Raw genomic sequence first — 23,767 nt, forward strand, 5'->3', positions numbered from 1 at the left:
CCAGCACAGCCGTGGGGGTCTGAAAGGCTGTCCACCACCACCTGGGGGACACGGGGTAAGAGCAGACCTGCTCATGGCCTCCCCTCAACAAGGTGCAGTTAGCTCCCTGCAGGGGAATGTGACCCCATGAGGCCAATGAGGGGACCAGACAGGAGCTGTAGTGGGGCAGGCAGCCCCCTACAAACCACAGGCCTTTATTAATTGTCCAGACAGAGCCAGCAGAGTCATGAAGGCAGCCCAGTCAGGCCAAGATCCAGCAGGGCCCTGGGTTTGGCTGAATATCAGCAGACAGATGGAGGAGAGAGGGTGGGAACCCAGCACATGGCAGGAGCATGAACCATCCCTCAGCCTGAGCCCATGTGAGCCAGGGACTGGGAAATCTGACATACAGTTCCTGCTTCCAGGAAAGCAAAACTTAAAGCAAAGCCTAAAAAAAAAGGAACTACTGAAAGTCACATTCAAGGGTCTTAAAACACCGGTAAGTGAAAGCTGGGAGTTGAAGAGGGTGAGGAAATAAAAAGCTCACAACCTCCCTTGGCCTCCTGTTTTCCTCTTGCTCTGCTGAATTGGATGAGACCCCAGTGGTGGTCACAGTCACAGGAGAGCCAGGGGGCCTGGCAGCCGTCAGCACTGAGACGGGGTCATGCTCCTCATCTTCTCCAGTCCCTCTGAATGTCTCCTGTGGTCCTGGACAAGGGCCGGAGTGACTGATCTCCAGCCTGGACATCTTTACCTGTGGAGACAAAGGGCACCCAGTGCAAAGGTTGCTGTGTCCTCTGGGCTGTGTGGGGAGCTCATGCCACCACAGCTGCCTGCACACAGGAGTGTTTGAGACAGGCTGGAGCACAGGGCAGTGCCTGAAACAGCTTGACCCCTTCATCCCAGCTGTGTCCAACCACAGGCCCACAGAGGTGCCCACCGGTGCCCAGGTGAGGGCAGCAGTCCTTCAGCCTGACCCTCCTGAGATCCCTCCCAGCAGATCTCTCCCTTGTGGGGGACAACACAGCCATGGGTCCCTCAAAGGGCTGAGCCATGAGCCACCCTTTGGGATGTCCATCTCTGCTCCCTCCTGTCCCTGCTCCAGGCTGGGAGCACTGCCTGAAGCTGTGCTCTGCTGCCGTGTGGGGCTTAGTGGGCAGAGCCATCCCAACTGTTCCCAGCACCACAGGGCTGGGGCAAATGGGGAGAACGTGTCAGTAAAGAGGATGAGCAGATGTTTCTCCTGAGGGTCAAGCTCTCCTGGGAGATCTCTGCTCTCCTCCCATCTGCCACTCAACCCTACAACCCTTTCTGTGATGGTGGTGGTCCAGGAGATTGCATTTTCCTACCTTTTTAATTATCCTCCTTAGCTGTGCTGGGCAAAGACTTCTTTTCCCTGGAAAGGCAAAAGGGATTCCTGAGTAAGAGACTGGCGGTGCCCGTGGCCCTGCTGAGCCTGTCCCTTTCCTACTCACCTGGAAAGCACAAACCACAGGATCCCTGCAGACAGGAGAAGGACTACCAGCAGCACAACCATCCCAATCACAGTCCCACGCCATGGGGACGGATGCAGCCCTGCAACTAACACACGGACAGGAGTGGGTGCCACAGCCTGGGCCACGTGCTGGCAATGGCCACAGCGATGGCAAAGGGTATGTGCATGCGTGTAGATACATGTCTTCGCTTAGGTTTCTTCTGGGTTGGAGGATTACCCCATGTATGGGAAAAAAAAGAATTCCTCTGCCATCCATGAGACCTGAAGCTCCAGCACTCAGCCAGGTCCTCTCCAGGGGAACCGGCCAGGCTGGGAAAAGGGAACATGTGGGAGAAACCCTTGGGCACAGGGAGTGAGGACCCCACTTACCAACAGAGAAGCTGTAGCAGATGCACGTGAACTTCTCTGCCTGTTGGAGGAGACAGGAGGGAGAGCTCAGGCCACTCCTGCCCCACTGCCCGCTCTGCCGGCAAAGGCTTCCCACCCACAGCCACCGAATGCCCCAGCTGTGGCCGAGGACCTGGGGACACTGTCCTGCCAAGGTGCCGGGGCTGTCACTACAGAGGCCGGGAGCAGAGCCCATGTGGCACTGCCGCTCACCATCGGTGGCCAGCCCAGACTCCACCGAGGGTCCTGGCCCTGGCTGGCAGCGTCCCCGGGGAGCAGCAGCCCCCCATGCCGGGTACCTGTGGTGAGCGGTGGACGTGGCGCAGAAGGACCATGTAGTCCCAGCCCGGCTGAAGGGCAGCGTTGTGGTAGCCCTGCCCGTGGGTCCCGGTGCCCAGCACAAAGTCCATGGGGCCGGTGAGGTTGAGCACGGCGGCCACGTAAGTGGCGGGCTGCTGGCTGGCGTTGAAGGGCTGCGGCTCCCCCAGGCAGGCACCTTCCAGCGCCGTGCCGTTGTGGGCCACGGCCACGATGAGCTGGTGCTCCCTGCAAGGCAGGGCGGTGAGAGGGACGGGGGAGACGGGGATGGGGGAGAGCGGGACAGAGGGGGCTGTGGGCAAGCGCTGCCTTGCGGGAAACTCATCCCGGGGGTGCGGACAGCAGAGCTGCCGGGGGCTGCACTCACCTCGTCGCCTTGGGGGGACGGGCGATGGGGTGGAGTGGGATCACAGCTGTCCCATGGGATGGGGAGATAACATGGATGCTGCGGCAGCTGGTGTCGAGAGGGTGCGGAGTGTCTGGAGGGGAAGATGCAGAGAGATTCCAGAGGGGAAGAGGGATGAGCACCAAGCGGGCAGCACGGCAGGGGCTGTGTGGGGAGCAGGGGCAGCCCCGGGCAGTGCAGGCTGCAGAGCACAGCTCCTCTGTGCCCAGCCTCCTCCACGCCGGCCAGGAGGCCACCGGGCTGGGGACAGGGAGCTGCCTCAGCTGGGGCGCAAGCCCTAGCCGCCCTGCAGCGACGGGACACAGCGAGCCCTACCTGTGCTGTTGGTCTGAAACTCCCACAGCGACGCAGCCCCGGCTCCGACGGCCGTGACTCCCTGGATCGCCACCACGTAGCTGTTGCCGGGGCTGTGCTGAGGCAGCGGGTGCTCAGTGACGGAGCTGCTCAGCCGCAGCCGCTCCATCTCCAGGAAACTGCCATCCTGCGCGCTCCTGGTCGTGATGTTCAGCTGGGGAGAGGAGACAGAGCTGGAGGGCAGCAGCTCCCACCTGCCCTCCAGAGACTGCCCGCAGCGCCCCGACACACAGCAAAGCCCCCGCCTCTTCCCTCTGACGGCCCCAGGAGTGGGAAGCTCCCGGAGAGGAACCAGCAGGAGCCTTGGCCCCACGCGTGGACCTCAAAGCAGACAAGAGGAGGAGAGGAGGAATTTGGAGGCAACACTCTAGATGTCAGAGTGGCTGCCTCTGTGAGCAAAGGACCAAGCCTCTGTGAAGGGCTAAGGGCAAGAGGGAGGCCATTCCTTTGGAGAGGTGTATATACATGTAATGAGGCCTCCACCAGGTCACTGGAATGGTATTGCAATGCCACAGGCACTGTGGCGACATACCCCACAACAGAAGCCCTAAACTGCTCTTTCCTCCTGTGGAAGCTTGGACACTGAAGGCTTTGTCTACATGAAACAGGGAAGACAGTGTTCCCACAAGGGATACAGGTGGAGGGTCCCCATTTCGTAATGCATCATCTGAATTTCTCCTGAGATCTCGGGCCATCCTTGCTGCTGTCAGAGTCTTTATGGTAATGGAATTTTAGTAATATGCAAAAGGAGCTAAGCGAAACCAGAAAAAAGGGGTCTTTTCACAAGCAGACACATCTGTGGGCAGGGAAGCAGCTCAAACAGACCCACAAGCAATGTTGTCAGGACCCCTGTTTGCCAGTTCTCCTGGAAAGAGTTAAGAGGTGCACAAAAAACCAGCATGCCTGGGTCCCTCTCACCCCACAGAGAGGTCTGTCCTCAGAGAGGGCATAGGGCACACTGGTAAAGGTTTCACCCCCCTCAGTGCCAGAAAGCAGGGCTGCACTGTGGAAAAAAGCCCCAAACCCACAGATGGAAGAGGTGCTTCTAGCCACGCACTGGGGAAAACTCAAAGGAAGAGTCCAATTCTCCAAGAAGAAGAGGGGTTGTCGGAAGATGAATCATAGAATCATAGAATCATAGAATGTGTTGGGTTGGAAGGGACCTTTAAAGGTCACCTAGTCCAACCCCCCTGCAGTAAGCAGGGACACCTTCAACCAGATCAGGTTGCTCAGAGCCTCATCCAGCCTGGCCTTGAATGTCTCCAGGGATGGGGCCTCCACCACCTCTCTGGGCAACCTGTGCCAGTGCCTCACCACCCTCATTGTAAAGAACTTCTGCCTAATGTCTAATCTAAACCCACCCTGCTCTAGTTTAAACCATTGCCCCCTCGTCCTATCGCTACATGCCCTTGCAAACAGTCCCTCCCCATCTCTCCTGTAGGCCCCCTTCAGGTACTGAAAGGGGCTGTAAGGTCTCCCCGGAGCCTTCTCTTCTCCAGGCTGAACAACCCCAACTCCTTCAGCCTGTCCTCATAGCAGAGGTGCTCCAGTCCTCGGATCATCTTCGTGGCCCTCCTCTGGACCCGCTCCAACAGGTCCATGTCCTTCTTGTGCTGAGGCCTTCAGAGCTGGACACAGCACTGCAGGTGGGGTCTCACCAGAGCAGAGCAGAGGGGCAGAATCACCTCTCTCGATCTGCTGGCCATGGTTCTTTTGATGCAGCCCAGGATGACTCAAACCACAGGGCTCCCTGTAGCAGGAACCAGAAGGAAGCACGCGAGAGGCACAGGAAACCCCGGCAGGCCACCCCAGCAAACACATCACCAAGAGATGTGCACCAAAAAACCACAAATTCTGCCAAGCCCCAGGCTGAGCAGACCCATGGAGGAAGCCCAAAGGGGAGGGCTTCCTCCCTCTCTGACTAACTCTCTACCTTTCTACCTCTAACCCACCACCTCTCTGACTAACTCCACAACACGAGGAAAGTCAAGGGTGAGAGAGAAAATATTTGTGCTCATTGTAGCCAGGTATTCCCCTGGACTGGCTGGGAACCGCAGGTCATCATGGCTTTCCCTTCCTTGCCTGCCTGCACAGAGTTCCAGGCATGGAGGTGCCTGGCAATGTGAGGGGGACTGTGGGGAGTCTGTGGACCCTTGGTACCTGGTATCCGATGATCTCCCCTTTGCAGGAGGGCAGTGGCTCCCATGACAGGGACCCTGTGTTGGGATCCAGCCAAAGCTTCTCTGGTTTGTCCGGCACTGGAAGCACAGGAGGACAGGGTCACGCATGGGGCCAGAAAGAAGGATGCAGGCAGCTCCTGGCCCAGGGGACAGGCTGCAAAGGCCCCCCCAGCCATGGTTTGTCCCCCACAAAGGCTGCATGTGCCACAGCACATGTGGTGTGGTGAGGAGGGGGAGAGGGAGGAGAGGACTTGCTGTGCACAGCCCCTTCCCCAGAGTCCCACAGGATCCAAGCAGCCCTGATCCCAGAACATCGCTGCAGGGAGCAGATGGTGAGGCTGAGCTGCCAGGTAAAGGGGACATTTATCCACCTCCCCTACCTGTGACATAGCCCAGGACTGTCCCTTCTCTCCAGTACTCGTGCACACATACCTGTTTCCTCTGTCCTAACCAACCATGAGAAAAGAATCGTGCTGGGGGGCAGGGAGATGGTGACACTGTATTCGGTGAAGGGCTGCAGAGGGGCACAGGTGAGTGTTCCCTCCTGGCCGTGGAGCATCTCCTCTCCCTCCACCTCCTCAGCCTCACAGGGAGGAGACGAAGGAGCAGCCAGGCGGCACCTGGCCCGCATGTGCTGGCAGGCATCAGGGAGCCTGCAGGTCCAGTTCAGTTTGATGCTGGTGCTGGAAATCTCCAAGGATTCGGAGACAACCTGGAGGAGCTCTGTGAAGGAAACATTGCAAGAGAGTTACTTCCTTCCCTTCCCCTGCCAGCCTCACGCGGGTGCTGCCGTCAGACAGCCCTGCTCCCCACCCAGCTCAGGGGGAGGGAAAGCGAGAGGCTGAAACTGCTGACTCCAGCTCTCTGGTAGGGGAGCACAAGCAGTCTGGATAGGAATGAATGTGGGTGAATATGTGGACTACAATTTTTCAAGATAATTTTTCCCACTGAATCAAAACTGACGTATCTGTGGGTCCCAGCATCTCTATGATCCAACACATGCAGCTCTTAGAAAAACCTAGCCTTTTCCTGCTCTACTTAGATGCCAGGAGAAAGGTTCATTTTCCCTGGCTGTACAGTGAGAGATGGAGCTCTAGGACACCATATAGAGTAGCCCTTCTACATTACATTCCCAGGAAGGGAATGAGAGGAAAAAGGGCTCTGCGCTGCTTCCCTCAGGCCTCCCAGGAAAGGCCAGGAGGAGCACGAGGTCAAGAGACTGGGGGACTCAAGAGGGGCTCATACTATGCACAAAGCTTGCACAGTGACTGATGGACCAGCATTTGACCCTGGCACCTTGTGGCATCATCTAAGAAGCCAGGGCTATTTCATCCCCTACGAACCTGCCACATGAAGCCAGCAAAGCACACAAGGGGACCAGGTGGGACACCCTGAAAGCTTGGGCCATGCATGGCACAGCCCGCCTTCCCCTGCTCAGGAAGGGCAGAGTGGGGCAGCCAGGAGACCTCCTGATGCTTTCCTTACCAAGGCACTCCACGTTGGACCGGATGCGGATCCAGTCACTTGTGCTGTTCCTTCCACGCCAGACTTCCCTGTTTACAGGTTTCCCATGACTGATGGACTGGACTTCGCTTGAACATTTGATGTGGGTGAAGGACGGCAGAAAACCTTCAGTGCAACTCAGCACCACTTCTTCGTTCTTCCTGTAATTCTCCTGGTCTGGTGCCAGCCGGAGTCTTGAGTCCCACCGGGGCCTTTGGCATGTTTCTGGCAGAGGTGAAAGTTTCTATTAGTTGGGGTAGGAGGTGATGAGGTGAGGCATGCATAGGTGGTGGGAAAGAAATCCCCAGCAAACCAGCCAGACCCTGAAGGGGGAGGAAAGGTGATATGTCCGTCTGCCAGGAGGTCACCAGCTGGCAAGGCTTCTTGGGAGAGGGCTGCTTTTCATGTTCACAAAGTGTGAAGGGTCACTCATCCATGAATCTCCCCCATCCACCCTTGTGTCCAGGGTGGATGGACACTATATTCCCTCCTCCACAGCCCACAGCAGGGACCTTCCCAAGACAATCACCCTTGCACAAGGAGACCCCTGCCAGCTACTCATTTGGACATGTCACCCACCCTAGCTCAGGCTTCCCTTGACGGGCCATGGCACCACCAGCCCTGCTGGGATTCATGTCCCTCCAGCCATGGCACTTCCCTCCCACAGGGATAAGAGGTGCCCCTGTTACACTTCTGGGCTCCCTGTGCTGGCTCAGTCAGTCCCTTGGCTACTCTCCTCCTGCCCCATACCACCATGCAGTGGGACATGGGGATGAGCAATGGCTTCTCCATTCACATCCCCTGCCCCTTTCCCCTGCCACAAGCCCTGTTCCCTCCTCCACATGCCCTCCTTACCACATTTGCCATCCTCTGGGCTGAGCAGGCACAGCCTGTCCCGGCAGTTTGCTGTGGGGCAAGGCTTAGTGGCAATGATTCCTACAGGCAAGATGCTGGCACCGGGGAAGGAGCACTTCCCTGTTCCAGCCTCTAAAAGGGGCTCTGTGAGTCCTCAAAGTGCTTAAAATACAATCTTCCTCCTCCCAAAGGGGCAGATAAGGGATCTCACAAGGTTCAGACCACCTCCCAAACAGCCCTGAAGAAGTACAGACATGCTGGTGAACAAGTCAGGCTTTGCTCTCCAACAGCCCTGATTGCAGAAGGCAAGAGGCGCCCAGATGAGCGCCGCATCCAGCAGCTGTGTCCCACTGACCCACAGCCACCACCTACCCCACGCACAGGCACCCAGCTGCTCCCCATGCCCAGGACCATCCAGCTGCAAAGCGGCAGCAAGTTCCCTTTTGCTCTGCTCTCAGCAGGCACAGTGTCCCCCAGGCACACCTGGGGACGGGATGCGTACAGAAAGTGGTAGCCCTGCCTCCTGAAGATCCTTCTTCTGATTCACAATGCATGAATTCATGCCTGATCCATGCCTGCAGCCTCTAGGGAATGACTGGCAAACCAGCTTGGTGCAGGACATGACCCATCCCTCACCATCCAACCCAATCCCATCCTTCCCACAGCACCCCTCAGTGCACCCACACCATAGCTCCTGGCCCCAGCGTCTCCCAGAGACAGCAGGCACCCCAGCTCATACAGCCTCAGGGGTCTGCTGGGCTCTAGCCCAGGGCTGCAGGCAGTAAAGATGCGTATCAAACTTGCAGGGGAAGGAGATGTAAAATCTTCTCCTGAGGGGAAAGAAGGGACCGTTTCTTACCTGTTACCCAGGGCACTCCTTGGACCTTGGGATCAGGTTCTTCCTGGCCCTGTGCTGCCAGCAGAGATACAAGGACCAGGAGAAACCTCAGAGCCAGCAACTGCAGGGCCATGCTACCATGAAGTCTCCAGGCAGGACTGAAATCCCAGCCCTACTTGCTGCCTCTGAGCCCAGGCATCCGTTACTGACTTCAGGACTTGCAACCACAGGAAATGTCATGAAACACAGGAGACTTCCTCTTTGTGGAGGGAACCTCCCATCGCTGTCAGTGCTGCAGCCTTTTGCTGCCTTTTTTCCCCAGGGGTACCCAGGCTCTGGTACTCAACAGAAGAACCCCTGTCACAAAGATCCCAGAGTTTCCCCCCAAAACCCTTCTTGTTATCGGTGTATATTCAAGAAGCACTGCTCCTACTTCCGAGGCAATATCCATGTGCTCCGCAATGCCACTGCATGGGTTGTAGAGTTTTGAAGAGTCTCTGCACTTCCTCTCAATGATCACAGGAGATGGAGAACTTCTGAGAAAGCACATAAAGAGCTGGCAAGAAGCTGGGATAGGAATGGGGATATGAAAGGCAAGGAGTACATCAAGGCCTGAAACAATCCTTGACCCTTCTGGAAGATAGCCCACACGTTCTCTCATCCTTCCCTGCTCCTCCATCCCCAGCTGCCTCCTCCTCCTTCACCTCAGCCTGGCAACACTCTCTTCCGTCCCCAGGTGTGCAGACCACCCTGCCCTCCAGTGCCAGCTGAGTACCTGAGGAAATGCTCAGAGCTACTAAACCATCCCCCTTACTCCTCAGCAGCTCCTGATTTTCTCTTCCTCCAGAACCTCCATGGGCCTACCTGGGATGTCTCAGATCCCAGAGGGCTGGGTGATCAGGCACGGGGTCTGCAGAGGAGCAAAGACCATGCTTGACCCTCAGCTTTGCCCATGGCAGATGCACAGGGCACACTCCTGCCCAGGATGAATAGGGGGGGAGGGAAACACCACTCACTGGTTCCCACTACACACCTCATCCAAACACACATCAGAGCTGCCCAGCACAGCACAGGAGTACAAACCAACACTCCGTTTCCCTATATCCCAACTCTGTGCATTCCCCTTTCTCAACCAGCAGCAGCCACATGGGGTTAAGCTGCCTCTTCCCCGCGCTGCCCAATACCCATCCACAGCAGCTCCTTCGGGCGTGCCGGTCACAACAACGAAAGTCCATCGGAAGCAGATGCTTTAGTCCCAGGGGCCAGTTGCAGGTACAACGGTAATTGTCAGACATTTCACATGAAGGACTATCAAAACATGTGTTTACTGGCACATGCAGGTCATCCCAGGGTTAAAAAAAAAAAAAAAGGCTGGAAAAGAGAGTAGTCGAACACACCTCTTCCAGCAGTGTGTTCCTCACCAAGGAGAACATTCGGGCTGCTGCTCAGCATCCAGGCTGCACCAGGCACCAGTATCCCAGAGAGCCAGAGAGGCAGTGGCTGCTGGAGGCTGCACTGGGGCAGCCGCAGCTGAGATTGAGCAGCTCCCAAAGGGCACAGGGTGGGGATTTCCCAAGAGGGCCAGGGCCAACCGTACCTCACAACAGGGGAAGTGAGCACCAAGACCAACAGAGCAGGTCACAAACCAACACAGAGGTCCAGCTAGACCTAGTTGAGACCATGCTACCTGTAGGATGGGGAGGAGGGAAAGCAGGAACACAAAACATTATGCTGGGAGCATGCAGTTTCTCAGATGTGCTTCCTCAGGGCTGCCAGGGGCAGGAGAAGCTGAGCCCAAGCTCCTCCACAGGGACAGGGCTTTCACATCCAAAACAGGGAGGAACCATGACAAGGTGGGAGCTTTTGTGGGGCAGGCAGCCCCTGCAAACCAGAACAATTTATTGGTTGTTGGGACACAGCAGCACAGCTACAAGGGCAGCACGGTTGGACCAAACTCAAGCAGAGGCCGGGGTCTACGTGGATATGTGGATACAGAGTGCGGAAAGAGGGACTGGGACCCAGCAACCTGCTTCGGTCTCAGAGGACACCTGCAGGCACCAGGATGAGGATGAGAGAACTTTGCCAGAACACTGGAGGACTGCCAGAACACATCCTTGCTGGCACAAGCGCGTCATCTCAGGCCTTGGGCTGCTCCTGATCTGTGACAGAAGATGCTTCATGAGGGAGGAAATTTGAGAGGGAGCAATAACCCAGCACAAGCTATATGAGGTCCTGCTTCCAGCCTGGGAAAACCAAGCCTGGAGAAGTGGCCATCAGCACTGAGCCGGGGACGCCAACCCCATCTTCTCCTCTCCCACACTGCTCTGAGAGTCTCCTGAGGACTCCAAGACAGCCAGGGTCTGAGGAAACGTCTCCCCAGCCTGGACACCTTTACCTGTGGACACCAACAGCACCCAGGGCAGAGGCTGCTGCATGCCCTCGGCAGCGTGGGGAGCTCACACCACCACAGCTGCCACTCTCCACCCTCTCCCTGCCATGTATGGGAACAGGCAGGGTACTCCGTGTCCTACCTGCATTTTCTCCTGTCAGAAGAGTGTCCTTGACCACACAGTAATTATCCAGATTCTCATAGGGCTGGAGCTCTGGTGGGATGACAGAAACAGCCTGAGAGCCCCGCGGTGATGGGAGAAGGAGCAGGACAGATGCAGGCAGGTGGCAGCCCTGGAGGCTGCAGGACATGCTGGGACACACACCAGCAGGACAGTGGGGCTCGGCAGAGGCACTGACTCCCCCAGGGATGGGCAAGCACAAGGGGCAGCTCCCAGCCCTCGCTGGAGACCCCAGCCAGAGCTGCTGGAAGAGCCAGCTGGAGGAGGTTCTCAACTGGGGATAATAAATGCAGGACATGCAGCTCTGGCAGGTCAGGCAGAGACAGCTGGACTGCCTGCAGCCACCACCGGATGGCAAGAGGACATGCAGATGTTCTTCCCGATGGCCAGGCTCTCCCAGCACAGACCTGCGCCTCTCACAGCTCTTACGCCAGCCCTACAGCTGTCTCTGTGATGGCAGCCATACCTGTGTAATGGTCCTCCTCGGCTTTGCTGGGCAAGGCCTTCCTTCTCCTGGGAAGGCAAAGGGCAGTCCTGAGTCAGGGGAGAGGACGAGGTGGCCCAGGGCTCTGCAGAACTCAGAGGCAGAGGCATGGAGAGCTCTGCACATCCTCCCTCTGCGCCTCTCACGAGCATCCCAGAGGGACAGCACTGGTGGCGGCAACAGCAACAAGAGATGGCGTCTCTGAGCATACATGGTCCCTGACCCAGCCCCAAGGTAGATGGTCATAAGCCCCAGCCGGCAGCCCTACAACTGAGACACAGTGAGACAGCCAGCTGTGTCCTTGGCACCCAGAGAAGGATGGGAGCAGCAAGGAGAATGCCCTTTCAACCCCCAGACACCCCAAAGCACAGCATGGCCTGAGGCTGAGCAGCGACCCCAAGACTACCACCTACTCACCTGGACAGCACAAACCACAGGATCCCTGCAGACAGGGCGACCAGCACCAACACCACCACCACCACCGGCACCACCATCCCTGGCCACAAGCCCAGATGCTGCCCTGCAACTAACACACAGCCAGGAGTGGGTGCCAGTCTGGACCACGTGCCAGCCATTGCCCCAAGCTTGGTGTTGGGGGCGTGCACATCTGTAGACACATGTGTCCAGGCTCTGCTGTGCTGGATGCTCCAGGGACAGGCAGTGAGGCACGGTCTTCCCTTGCCCTCACGTCTGCTGGGCAAGGAAGAGGGATGGAGGCTCTGGACCACAGGGAATTGCCCCGTCTCACATACACAACCAGAGGGTCAGAACACCTACTCAACCAGGCTGTGCACAGCAAGAGGAGACACAGACCCAGACTCAGCAGCTCTCGTGCTGACCTTGAGCCCCTCGTGCACCCGAATGCAGGGATGGGTATCATCATCTTCTTTAGTGGAAGAGTAGAGGGGCCAGCTCTGCTCTCACAGTCATAACCAGGGGCCGAAGCGATGCAGGTGCTCTGGGGACCAGGTGATGGACCCCCTGGAAGCAGGATTCACCCAGCCCCACAGCCCCCACCGTGGAGTCAGGCTCTCAAGGCTGCCCACGCTCCCTGCCCCTCTCTTGGTGGGTACCGGGTAGGTGCACACACAGCTCTGGAACCCGCTCCAGACTCAGTGCTCGCCACCTCAACCAGACCCAGGGCAAAACAACCATTACCTGAGACGTAGGTCTGAAATTCCAGGAGTGACGCAGACCCAGCACCAGCCACCGTGAGGCCCTGCACTGTCACCGTGTATTTGCTGCCAGGTGCCTGACGAGGCGGCGTGTACTGAGTGACAGACTGGTTCACCATCACCTGCTTGAATTCAAGGAAGCTGCCATCCTGCGCTCTCCTCGCCGTGATGTTCAGCTAGAGGAAGGACAGGGAGCTGGTGGGGAGCAGCACCCTCCTCCCGCTCCTGCACAGGGCAGCTCTGCAGAGTGGGGCTGCTACTGCTGGCTGGGGACAGCAGGGGACCTGACCCCACCAGAAACACCAGCAGTGTAGAGCTGGTGTGCCCTGGCCAAGGAGGGATCACACCTCTCCCCAGGCTGCCTGCACAGAGCTCCAGGCACGGAGGTGCCTGGCAACGTGAGGGGGACCGTGGGGAGTCCCTGGTCCTCTGGTACCTGGTATCCGATGATCTTCCCTTTGCATGAAGGCAGTGGCTCCCATGACAGGGACCCTGTGTTGGGATCCAGCCACAGTTTCTTCGGTTTGTCCGGCACTGGAAGCACAGGAGGATGGGGTCATGCATCGAGCCAGAAAGGAGGGTCTGTGCCCACAACAGGGTGCAGGCAGCTCCTGGCCCAGGGGACATGCTGCAAAGGGACGGCCCAAGTAGGGTTTGTCCCCCACAAAGGCTGCATGTTCCACAGCAACAGCAGCAATGGTGAGATGGGGAGGTGAATAGTGAGGAGGGGATGTGCTGTGCTCCAGACCCTTGCACAACCCCTTCCCCAGAGCCCCACAGGCTCTGAGTAGTCCCAATGCCAGGAACATCACTGCAGGGAGCAGATGCTTTGTTGGATGAAGGGCGCCTTTACCTGTCATGTGGGCAGACACATACCTGTTTCCTTTGTTGTGAAGAGCTGTGTGTACAGGACTGTGCTGGGGGCCAGGGAGATGGTGACACTGTAGACAGTGTAGGGCTGCAGAGGGGGACAGGTGAGTGTTCCCTCCTGGCCGTGGAGCATCTCCTCTCCCTTCACCTCCTCAGACTCACAGGGAGGGGACGAAGGCACGGCCAAACGGCATGTGGCCCGCATGTGCTGGCAGATTTCAGGAGCCCTGCAGGTCCAGTTCAGTTTGATGCTGGTGCTGGAAATCTCCAAGGTCCCAGGGACAACCTGGAAGTCCTCTGTGAAGGAAACATTGCAAGAAGGTCAATCCCCTCTATTCTCCTCCCTTGCAGCCAACCTTCATCATCCCCACCGTTCCCTCACCAGCCTGTCTGCATGAGGCTATCCTGCCTTCTCCCAGACAACACTCAGGCACTGCCTGCACCTTCTCTGGCCCTGAATCATTCCCAGGGGTACTCTGGGTGATGCAGTGACTCTGGAAGGGTAAGGGCAAGTACTTGAGGCCTCTCTGAAGCTGCGGCTAGTGACTGGTCTGGTGCTTGTCCCTTTTACACCAGCAGTGACTTAGCCAAAACACCCATCGGCCAGACCAGGACCCTGTCCTCCTTTTTCTGGACTCTCATGTTCTTCTCCAGGCAGACCCATCTGGCTGGGCTGGGCACACTGCCTGTGTGCAGCAGTGAGGACTTGAACCCCTCGGCGCTGTGCTGGCTGCCCCAGCTGACAACAGCGCGGACACAAACCTGGGATGCATCACCAGCATTTTTCTCTGGAGTGAATGTCCATGCCAAGGCCTGGCCACCCCGAGCACAGGGCACCAACTCTGTGAGACACATGTGGCACCGCTCTCCCTGCCTGGGGGGAACAGACTGTGAGCACTGGGGGGTGGCTGGTCCTCTCACTCACCCACACAGGTCAGGTTCCCCACCACAGGGTGCCAGCGGCCTGTGTGTTCCCTCACAATCCAGCCGCTGCGAGGAATCAGGGAGTCTTGATCTGGGTACAGCTTCACGCAGGCAATTTCCATAGCAGAAGACCAGTACCCTTCAGTGCATCTCATCTTCACCACTTCATTTGGGTTGTACAACACCCGATCTGGGTCAAAGAGAAACTTGGGGTCCCACTGGGGCTTCTGGCATTTCCCTGCACCAACAAGATGGGAAGGCATTAGCAGAACGGAGGGTGGCCTCACCGGGTATGTCAGAGGATGGAGCAGGGGATGCCCTCCCTGGCACAGCAGGCTGAGGGATGGAGCTCCAGGACACCACACAGAGCAGCCCTGCCACACCATGTCCCCAGGAAGGGGATGAGGGCAAGAAGGGCCCTGTGCTGCTTCCCCCAGGCCTCCCAGGAAAGTCTTGGAGGAGCCAGAGCTCCAGAGGCTCGGGCCACAGTGCCAGTGCTCAAACCTTGCACTGGGATGGAGTGCTTAATATTTGGCCTGGGACCTCACAGACCCATTGGTCTTCCCTGGCAACATGTGACAACAAGGGCTGGCAGAGGCTACAAGGGGACTGGGCAGGTCACCCTGAGAGCTTGGGCCATACATGGAGCTGCCCCATGGCCCCTGCTTAAGAATCCAGAGGAGGAGCATCCCCTTCCCCTCCCACCCGTGTCCCCATATTCCCCATGCTCGCAGCTGTCTGCAGGCAACCAGCCCTGAGTCCTCTCACTGTGGCCCAGCTTGAGGGCTCACAGGGCATGTGGTGAGTCCCATTCCTGACTTTCAGCATGTCGTCCCGGGCTTCAAAACCAGCACAAGCTGGCCCTGGCCTCCCTCATGGAGGACCACAACATCTTGAGGCTTTATGAGAAGGCAACACAGCCTGAGCCCAAAAGATGGCTGCTGCAGTGATGGCATGTAGCAGGGACCAGGAAGGGAGACCGGCACATGGGGACGAGGCCAGGCCTTTGCCCTGACTGCACGGGCTGAGAGCACACAGGGGACACGGACCTGTGATCCCCCGGACCCTGACATGAGGCTCTCGGCCACCTTTACCACACATGACTGTCTGACCTCCAGCACGGTGGCCCACCTCCCCTCGGCACGTGCTCTTGCCAGAAGCCCTCACAGAGCCCCAAGTCACCCATGTACCTACACCAGAAACCTCCCAATCCTTTGTGAACCACAGGCTGGAGCCCTGCATCCTCGCAGCTCTGTCTTGGCCTGGCATGGACAGCTCTGGCCACTGCCCCCACCCCAATCCCAAAGCCCCTTCCTACCGGGACCCTCAGGGACTGAGGCTGGCACCAGACACATCCCCACAGAGGGTCCCCCGCAGCCCCGGGGCAAGCACAGGGCAGGCTCAGGGGTTGACTTGACACAGCCCTCAGCAGCACCCACCATCTCCCTGGCCCAGCAGAGAGCCCAAAACCCGCTGTGCACACACAGCCTGCCTTCCCCTGCTCAGGAAGGGCAGAGCTGGGCAGCCAGGAGACCTCCTGATACTTTCCTTACCAAGGCACTCCACGGTGGACTGAATGCGGATCCAGGCACCGCTGCTGTCCCTTCCACGCCAGGCTTCCCTGTATACTGATTTCCCATGACCGATGGACTGGACTTCGCCTGAACATTTGATATGAGTGAAGGATGGCTGGAAATCCTTAGGGCAGCTCAGCATCACTTCTTCATTCTTCTTGTAATTCTCCCGGTCTGGTGTCAGCCAGAGTCTTGGATCCCACTGGGGTCTTTGGCACGTTTCTGGCAGAGGTGACAGTGGGTGTTAATTGGGGTGGGAGGTAACAAGGTAGGGCAGGGGTAGGTGGTGGCATATGAGCAATTGTTTGGTTTGTGGTAGAGCAGGGCAGCCACGAGAACTCCTGATGTCTTCCTTACCAACGCACTCCACGCCAGACTGAATGTGGATCCAGTCACCCCTGCTCCCCCTTCCCAGCCACGGGTCTCTGTATAACGGATTCCATTTGTTGGTGGCCTGGTCTTGCCCCAAACATTTTACGAGGGTGAAGGATGGCTGGAAATCCTTAGGGCAGCTCAGCACCACTTCTTCGTTATTCTTGTAATTCTCCTGGTCTGGTGCCAATTGGAGTCTGGGGTCCCACTTGGGCCTTTGGCACGTTTCTGGCAGAGGTGAAAGTGAGTGTTACCACAGCCGGCAGCAGGGAGTTTCCTACATTGTCTCTCCCTACTCACCACCCCTGAGCACTGGGCTACCTCCACACAGCCATCCCCACACTCAGCACAGCTCTGTGCCTGGCCGGGGCAGCCCACATTCCCATCACCTGAGGGAGGGCACTGCTCTTCCCCCAGGGGCATCTCCCACAGCCTCCAGCCCCAAATGCCAAGGGCTGACCCAGCCCCATGCACTCAGGGCTCCCTTCACTCCCCTCCACACCAGCTCCTGGGGCTGCAGAAGATGTCCCCAGGGTCCCTCACCTGCACCAGCAGGCAGGGGCACACATAGACCTGTGCAGTCCGAGGTGGCAGCTGGAGGTGCTGCAAGGACCATGGCACCTTCGTGGGCACCTCATTCCTGGCCCCAGATCCTACTCCAGGTCCTGGCGCCCATCAGCAGGGCCCCATGTTTGGCCTGCTCAGGAACCGCTGCAAGAGCTGATGGCTTGCCCACCTGGGCAACATCACAAACAGCTGTCAAGGGTGAAGGTAGAAAGGGGACATGGGAGAGCTGCTGCTGCCTCACTTACCAACACACTCTACGGCTGTCTCAATGTACATCCAAGCACCTGTGCTGTTCCTGCCCCACCAGGCCTCTCCATAGACTGGTTCTCCAGAACTCATTCCCGTAAATTTCCTTGAACATTTGACCTTGGGGACGGATGGCTGAAGATCTCCAGGGCAGGTCAGCATCAGTTCTTCATTCTCTTCATAACTGCTTTTATTTGGTACAAACTGGACTCTTTTATCCCACTGGGGTTTTGTGCACTTTCCTGTCAGGACAAAAGTGTGAGAGTCCTTCTCAGGGACCGGGGATGCCCATGCATTGGAAGACAGATTGAAGAGCTCTTTGCCAGATCTTCATTGCACCCATAAATTCTCTGCTCTGTGGGAAAGTGGAGCCTGTGTCTCACTGGGATGCTGGCAGAGGGGAGGCAGACATCAGCACACTGGGAAGGGGGCAACTGTGTGTCTGCTACTCAAAGGACATCACCCCAGAAGGCAGTGGCATGCTGGAGTTGAAGCTTACTTGTCTGTTTAGAGCCTTCCTATCCAACAGGCAACAGGAGAGGGACTGATTGGAGACTCTGAGTCAAGACTAGGAAAGAGAGTGACACTGTGGTGCAAGTGTGCGCACTTTCCCAGGTGAGAAAATGGACAATGTCTTTTTTAAACTACTCGGGGTCCGGCTTGGCTAAACAGGGAGCTGAGTTGCAGCACAAGAAGCAGTATATAGGAGGTGGAAGGTGAGGCTGCAAAGGAGCAAGAAAAGCACTGCCTCTGCCTGCAGAGTTGGTGCTAGGAAAGCCCCACCTCAGCTGGAGCTGACCCTTGTAAGGGATGTCGGGGAACTCTGTGGTCACCAGGCAGCACTGATGATGGCTCTTAGAAGGGGAGCACTTCCCCATCCCAGACTTTGCCAGGGTATTTGTGAGTCCCAAAACTGCTGAAAAGATGAGGTTTTCTATCCTGACACAACAGAGATACAAGGAGAGACTGAGCGAATATGGCTTATTTAGCTTGCAGAGAAGTAGGCTTGGCACTGCTCTCCCTCCTTGTGACTCTGAGCACTCACCCTGACACACACAAGAGTCCATCTGCTCCCACCCTGTGGCCAGGCACTGTTCAGGAGGACAGGCCTTATAATCATCCCTGTCTCCAGGACTCCCAAGCCTCCCCTGTGTCCCACCACCCATGGGATGCTTGAGACCCCATTCTCTTGGCCCCACTCGTGCCCAGGTGAGTAGTGCAGCAGTGATAGCCTCCCCAGCCAGAGCTCACCCAAACCCCAGAGAAGCTTCCTGAGGAAAAAAGCAGCACAAAGTGACAAAGCCTCAAGGTGAACACCTCCACCTACTCCTGCTCCTTCCAGTTCACAGCTGCAGCTCTCCATCTGGAGGCAGGAGACACTGGCAAAGAAGTTTTCCTGCCTTTGAACCTCTCCCCAGGATTACAGACCCCCAGCAGCTGCCTGCAATAAGGTGCTGAGACAAAAGATGCCCCAGCACTGCCAGGACATGGGGGAAAGCTGAGGCATCCAGGTCCCCCGTTTCTGGACTGTCGCCCCCATCTGCTGCAAGCTCAGGACCCAAGGGGTCAGGGGCTGCACGTACCCGTGCAGGTGGCAGTCCCATTCCACAAGGTCTGGGTCCCACTGGAAATGCATATGATGTAGGGAACTAATGGCACATAATCCCCAGCACAGCTTAGCTGCACCAAATCAGTCGGGGCACAGCTGCTCTGGTTCAAGGTAAACAGGGAGAGCCCTGACTGTCACCAGGCTCTGGCATCATCCTTGGGGATGAAGAGGCCCCGTCCAGGGGGCTGCTGGTCTCACTCACTTCAGAGGGCTGGCAGAGATGAGCACCTGTCAGGATGAGGCCCCACACCCCAGGTGCATTAACCCTCCTTGCGCCTTCAGGTGCAGCACAGAAGGGTTATCTGCAGGCTGTCCTGCCCACTGTCGTGCTGCAGAGGGATCCCAGCCAGCAGGATCCAGCAGCTCGGTGGTTGCTGCTCTCTCCTGCTCTCTCTTCCACAAAGACAGAGGCTGTGGGAGTGCATCAGACCCAGTGGGCATCTGCTGCCATTCCACACACTCACAACGTGGCCCCTCGAGGCATCTTCCAGCACCAACAGCCTGCCCTCAGACCCCCACAGCTATGTTGACAGCACAGGACACAAAGCTCACATCCCACGCTGCACACACAGCCTTTTCTCTGCACTTCACCCAAAACAAGCCTGCCTTCTCCTGCTCTGGTAGACGTGTCACCCAGACTTCCTCACCCACTGCAAACCAAGCCTGTGAGAAGACACAGTGGTAGCAGGTGGCCTCCACTAAATTAGCATGAAACACCCCTCTTCAGCCACACGCATCTCCACAACTGACCGCTTCCTGCCAGCCGGCACTCATGGGGCTGCAAGCCTTTACACTGGAACAGGGGCAGTGCCACACTTCCCTTATCTGCTAGCAGGTTTTCATGCCATCATCTCAACCCTCCACCCTGGACCTCCACCACAAAGGACAGTGGCCGCCAGCCCCATCCTTTGCGATCGTGTGTGTTCTCCACATAGGAAACTTCCCCTGCACATGCGTCCCTTCCAGCACCCTCACATCACACACTTCACTGCAACAGCGAAAAGCCTTGACAGATCTGAAAGCCTTGACTCATTCCGAGCCCAAATAGACATCCACAACACGCACCTTCCCTCCTCCCATGATTAATCTCCCTAAAGCAGTCCACATATCCTCATGTTCCTGCCCCAGCGTGACGTCCAGGATCCTTCCCACCCCAGCAGAGGTTGGATGACCTGCCCAGCATCAAGAGTTTGACCAGGGACACCAGCTATCGGGGAGGAAAACCCTCAGCAGCAGGAAAACGAAACATGCTTCAAAAAGCAGATTTCCACCTGTGGGGAGGAACAGGTTTTTCCTGTTGGTTCTTGCCAGGAAATAGGTCCCAAAGGCTGGATGTCCCTGAGGTGCTCTACAATCTGAAAGGCGAGGCAGAAACACCCTTAGACAGAAGGACGATGGGGGATGCAGCAAGAGCACAGCCTGCCTCGGTCAGGAGGCTGATGATGACCTGCAATGCAAGAGGAGACAGGGACAGGCAGGTTGCTCTCCTATGGGGGTGGAAATCAACAAGAAGAGTCACGGGCACTGTCAGCAAATAACATGAGCCTTTGCTGTCTAGTTCTGGTCTACAAAATACATGTGGGTCATTCAGATGTTGGTGGCTATCACTGAACTGCAAGGATACAGGAGAAAAGAGCAAGTGAAAAAAGGACACGTCTATGGCAGACATGATTCCTCAATGACACTTGAAGAGAAATGACTGCAGTAAAACCATTGCAGGGGGCTCTGCTAGGTTCCAGAGCTTTCCTCGTGGTTCAGGTGAAGGCAAAGGCAAGCTCTGCCCTTGTCTGCAGCTCTGCTGTGCTACCCATAATTCAAATACCAATGTCCTCCTTTGGTGCTGCAGATACCAGTGACACAGCAGAGGATAACAGCCAGAACTTCAATTTGGTGTCCCACACATCTTCTACGGACGCAGATCCAAGACATCTCCCCCAGCCGCTCAGAGACAATGCCTCTACCGAGCCCATCACAGCCTCCCCCAGCTGGGACGCCTCAGGCCAAGGAGGGCAGAGCTGTGACTGTTGACAGGCCTTCTCAGGGATCAGCTGTAGGGAACAGGAGAAAGGGCCAGGAGCTGCCGCTGGGATCACAGGAACAGGCTCCATCCTGCCCTGGACAGCTGAGGGTACTGCTGGAAGGGGAGCATCCCTCCAGCCACTAGTGACGGGTAACATGACTCATGACCCCTCCAATGTCTTGGTACGCCACTTCTGCTCCCATTTCCCTCCAGAGGGAATGACTCACACCTCAGGACCCCCACACCTTGCTGCAAAGAGCAACTGCTCCTGCTGTGCCCCATGGGGACCTCAACAGGTACTGGTAACCCTCGCACACAGCACACGGTCTCCATGGGAAAGACCACCGTCTCCATAGGAAGAGCCCAGCAGAGACCCAAGAGGTGCCCCTAAGCCCTCCTGGCAGGCAGAAGCAACAGAACAACACTGCTGAAGAACAATCCCACTGAACTACAGCTCACTGACCATGGGGACTATGGGAGAGAGCAGCATCCCAGCTAACACAGGGATTCATCTCACAGCTCCCCGTGCCTTTGCTGAGCATCTCCACCACCTTCCCCTGTGAACGGGATGCTGCTCTGATTGCCCCGGCAAGGCCACGTACCCCGGCTTTGTCTTTCGTCTGTGCAACAAGAACAGGCCACCTCCTGCTCCCAGGGACACTGCCCACTCCTCAAAGGGACATTGCAGCTCCCATGACCACAGGGGTTTTCCCAGCGCACCAAGGCTTCACCCCACCACAACCCAATGGATGCCCAGGTGTTTCAGGACCAGCTTCAGCCCTCCCCAGCACAGACGCTGTGGGCTGAAGGGGGTAAAGCTGCGTAGCAAACGTGCGGGGAGAGCAGCAGCAAAATGTTGCCTGTAAGAGAGAGGCACAACGCACCCTTACCTGCTTCCTTGGCTTCCCCCTGGTTCCTGGGGCCAGGGTCCTTCTGTATCCCTGCAGGCAGCCGAGGGGCAAGGACCAGGAGAAAGGCCAGAGCCAGCCCTCGCAGGGCCATGCTGCCACAAAGTCCCCGGGCAGGACTCAGTCTGAGCTACTTGGGAGAGGCATCCGTGTAACCCAGCGCAGGAGAGGTGCAGACACAGAAATGAAACAGCCACGTAGGGAAATCACATGTGGTGCAAAGAAAGCTTCCTCTTTGGAAAGAGAGTGTCCTGCTGGCCACAGGGCTTCTTCTCGCCCATCTGCCCGCAAGCAGTAACAGGTCCAGCCTTGATGCGGTCTCCTGGGTACCTCGGTCCAGCCTTTTGGCTGGCTGCCTCAGGCCCCTGTAGCCCTGCTCCCACAAACACCTCCAAAACCTTCTCAGCTCTGCCTCACTCCTCTCTCACAGAATCACACAGAATCACAGAATGATAGGGGTTGGAAGGGACCTCTGGAGATCATCTAGTCCAACCCCCTGCAAGAGCAGGGTCACCTAGAGCAGGTTGCAAAGCAACATGTCCAGGTGGGTTTTGAATGTCTCCGCAGATAGAGACTCCACCACCTCTCTGGGCAGCCTGTTCCAGGGCTCTGCCACCCTCAAAGGAAAGAAGTTCCTCCTCATGTTGAGATGGAACTTCCTATGTTCGCGTGTGCGCCTGTTACCCGTGTGTCCTGTCACTGGGCACCACTGAAAAGAGCCTGGCCCCATCCTCCTCACACCCACCCTTTAAGTATTTATAAGTGTTGATAAGACGCCCCCTCAGCCGTTTTTTTTTCCAGACTGAAGAGACCCAAGTCCCTCAGCCTTTCTTCATAAGAGAGGTGTTCCAGTCCCCTAATCCTCTTCGTGGCTCTTTGCTGTACCCTCTCCAGCAGTTCCCTGTCCTTCTTGAACCGGGGAGCCCAGAACTGGACACAGTACTCCAGGTGTGGCCTCACCAAGGCACAGTAGAGGGGGAGGATGACCTCCCTTGACCTGCTGGCCACACTCTTCTTGATGCACCCCAGGATGCCATGGGCCTTCTTGGCCACAAGGGCACATTGCTGGCTCATGGCCATCCTGTTGTCCACCAGGACTCCCAGGTCTCTTTCCACAGAGCTGCTCTCCAGCAGGTCAGCCCCCAACCTCTACTGGTGCAGGGGGTTATTCCTCCTCAGCTGCAGCACCCTACAATTGCCCTTATTGAATTTCATAAGGTTTCTCTCCGCCCAACTCTCCAGCCTGTCCAGGTCTCGCTGAATGGCGGCACAGCCTTCTGGTGTGTCAGCCACCCCTCCAAGGTTTCTGTCATCAACAAATTTGCTGAGGGTGCACTCTATCCCTTCACCCAGGTCATTAATGAATATATTGAACAGGACTGGACCCAGTACTGACCCCTGCAGAACACCACTTGTCACTGACCTCCAACTAGACTCTGTCTCCCTAGTCACGACCCTCTGAGCTCTATCTTTCAAACAGTTTGCAATCCACCCCACTGTCCATTCATCTAACCCACACTTCCTAAGCTTCCCTATGAGGATGCTGTGGGAGACTGTGTCAAAAGCCTTGCTGAAGTCAAGGTAGACAATACCTACTGCCCTCCCCTCATCTATCCATCCAGTCATGCCATCATAGAAGGCTATCGGATCAGTCAGACGTGATTTCCCCTTGGTGAATCCGTGTTGACTACTTCCGATACCTTTCTTCTCCTCCACATGCCTTTAGATGATGCCCAGAACAAGCTGTTCCATCATCTTTACAGGGATGGAGGTGAGGCTGACCGGCCTGTGGTTCCCTGGGTCCTCCTTCTTGCCCTTTTTGAAGACTGGAGTGACATCGGCTTTCCTCCAATCCTCAGGCACCTCGCCTGTTCTCCAGGACCTTTCGAAGATGATGGAGAGTGGCCCAGCAATGACTTCTGTCAGCTCCCTCAGCACTCTTGGGTGCCTTCCATTGGACTTGTGAATATCCAGTTTAATTAATTGTAATTAATTAATTGTAATTACTCTCCCTCCAGATCCAGTGGTGGATGTTGACAAAAGAACCCCTGGGTCACCTGCCCAAGCCCACACCAGGGGGCTCTCACCACAGCTGCGAGTGAGCCACCCCGATGCCACATCAGACCTTGCAGT

At 57.0% G+C, this 23,767-nt stretch overlaps 2 protein-coding genes across 2 annotated transcripts; both read right to left on the minus strand.

Moving 5' to 3' along the window:
• Nucleotides 1-157: 157 nt before the first annotated feature.
• LOC141736185 (uncharacterized) lies at nucleotides 158-8,502 on the minus strand. The gene is made up of 11 exons (XM_074569991.1): nucleotides 8,337-8,502; nucleotides 6,605-6,847; nucleotides 5,552-5,842; nucleotides 5,100-5,197; nucleotides 2,901-3,093; nucleotides 2,547-2,658; nucleotides 2,161-2,407; nucleotides 1,844-1,883; nucleotides 1,455-1,560; nucleotides 1,329-1,375; nucleotides 158-733 (listed from the first exon to the last, which is right to left on the minus strand). The coding sequence occupies exons 1-10, from the start codon at nucleotides 8,446-8,448 to the stop codon at nucleotides 1,333-1,335; spliced, it is 1,485 nt and encodes a 494-aa protein (XP_074426092.1). The 5' UTR covers nucleotides 8,449-8,502; the 3' UTR covers nucleotides 158-733; nucleotides 1,329-1,332.
• A 2,086-nt stretch (nucleotides 8,503-10,588) lies between these two features.
• Nucleotides 10,589-21,728, minus strand: LOC141735718 (uncharacterized). Its single transcript, XM_074568853.1, has 9 exons — nucleotides 21,617-21,728; nucleotides 15,892-16,134; nucleotides 13,421-13,711; nucleotides 12,981-13,078; nucleotides 12,528-12,720; nucleotides 11,787-11,889; nucleotides 11,352-11,398; nucleotides 10,847-10,918; nucleotides 10,589-10,710 (listed from the first exon to the last, which is right to left on the minus strand). The coding sequence occupies exons 1-9, from the start codon at nucleotides 21,726-21,728 to the stop codon at nucleotides 10,589-10,591; spliced, it is 1,281 nt and encodes a 426-aa protein (XP_074424954.1).
• Nucleotides 21,729-23,767: the final 2,039 nt, after the last annotated feature.

Source organism: Larus michahellis, chromosome Z (genome assembly GCF_964199755.1).
Source record: "Larus michahellis chromosome Z, bLarMic1.1, whole genome shotgun sequence".
NCBI classification, from domain to species: domain Eukaryota; kingdom Metazoa; phylum Chordata; class Aves; order Charadriiformes; family Laridae; genus Larus; species Larus michahellis.

What these genes read in the sequence shown, in the direction of transcription:
- LOC141736185 (XM_074569991.1), bottom strand. Translation starts at nt 8,448, where the DNA reads ATGGCCCTGCAGTTGCTGGCTCTGAGGTTTCTCCTGGTCCTTGTATCT. An exon ending in AGGAGTGCCCTGGGTAACAG is followed by an intron (nt 6,848 to 8,336) that starts GTAAGAAACGGT and finishes CACCTCTGCCAG; the next exon opens with AAACATGCCAAAGGCCCCGG. An exon ending in CTGCTACAGCTTCTCTGTTG is followed by an intron (nt 1,561 to 1,843) that starts GTAAGTGGGGTC and finishes TCCGTGTGTTAG; the next exon opens with TTGCAGGGCTGCATCCGTCC.
- LOC141735718 (XM_074568853.1), bottom strand. Translation starts at nt 21,728, where the DNA reads ATGGCCCTGCGAGGGCTGGCTCTGGCCTTTCTCCTGGTCCTTGCCCCT. An exon ending in CTGTGGTTTGTGCTGTCCAG is followed by an intron (nt 11,399 to 11,786) that starts GTGAGTAGGTGG and finishes TTGCCTTCCCAG; the next exon opens with GAGAAGGAAGGCCTTGCCCA. An exon ending in TCTGACAGGAGAAAATGCAG is followed by an intron (nt 10,711 to 10,846) that starts GTAGGACACGGA and finishes TGGTGTCCACAG; the next exon opens with GTAAAGGTGTCCAGGCTGGG.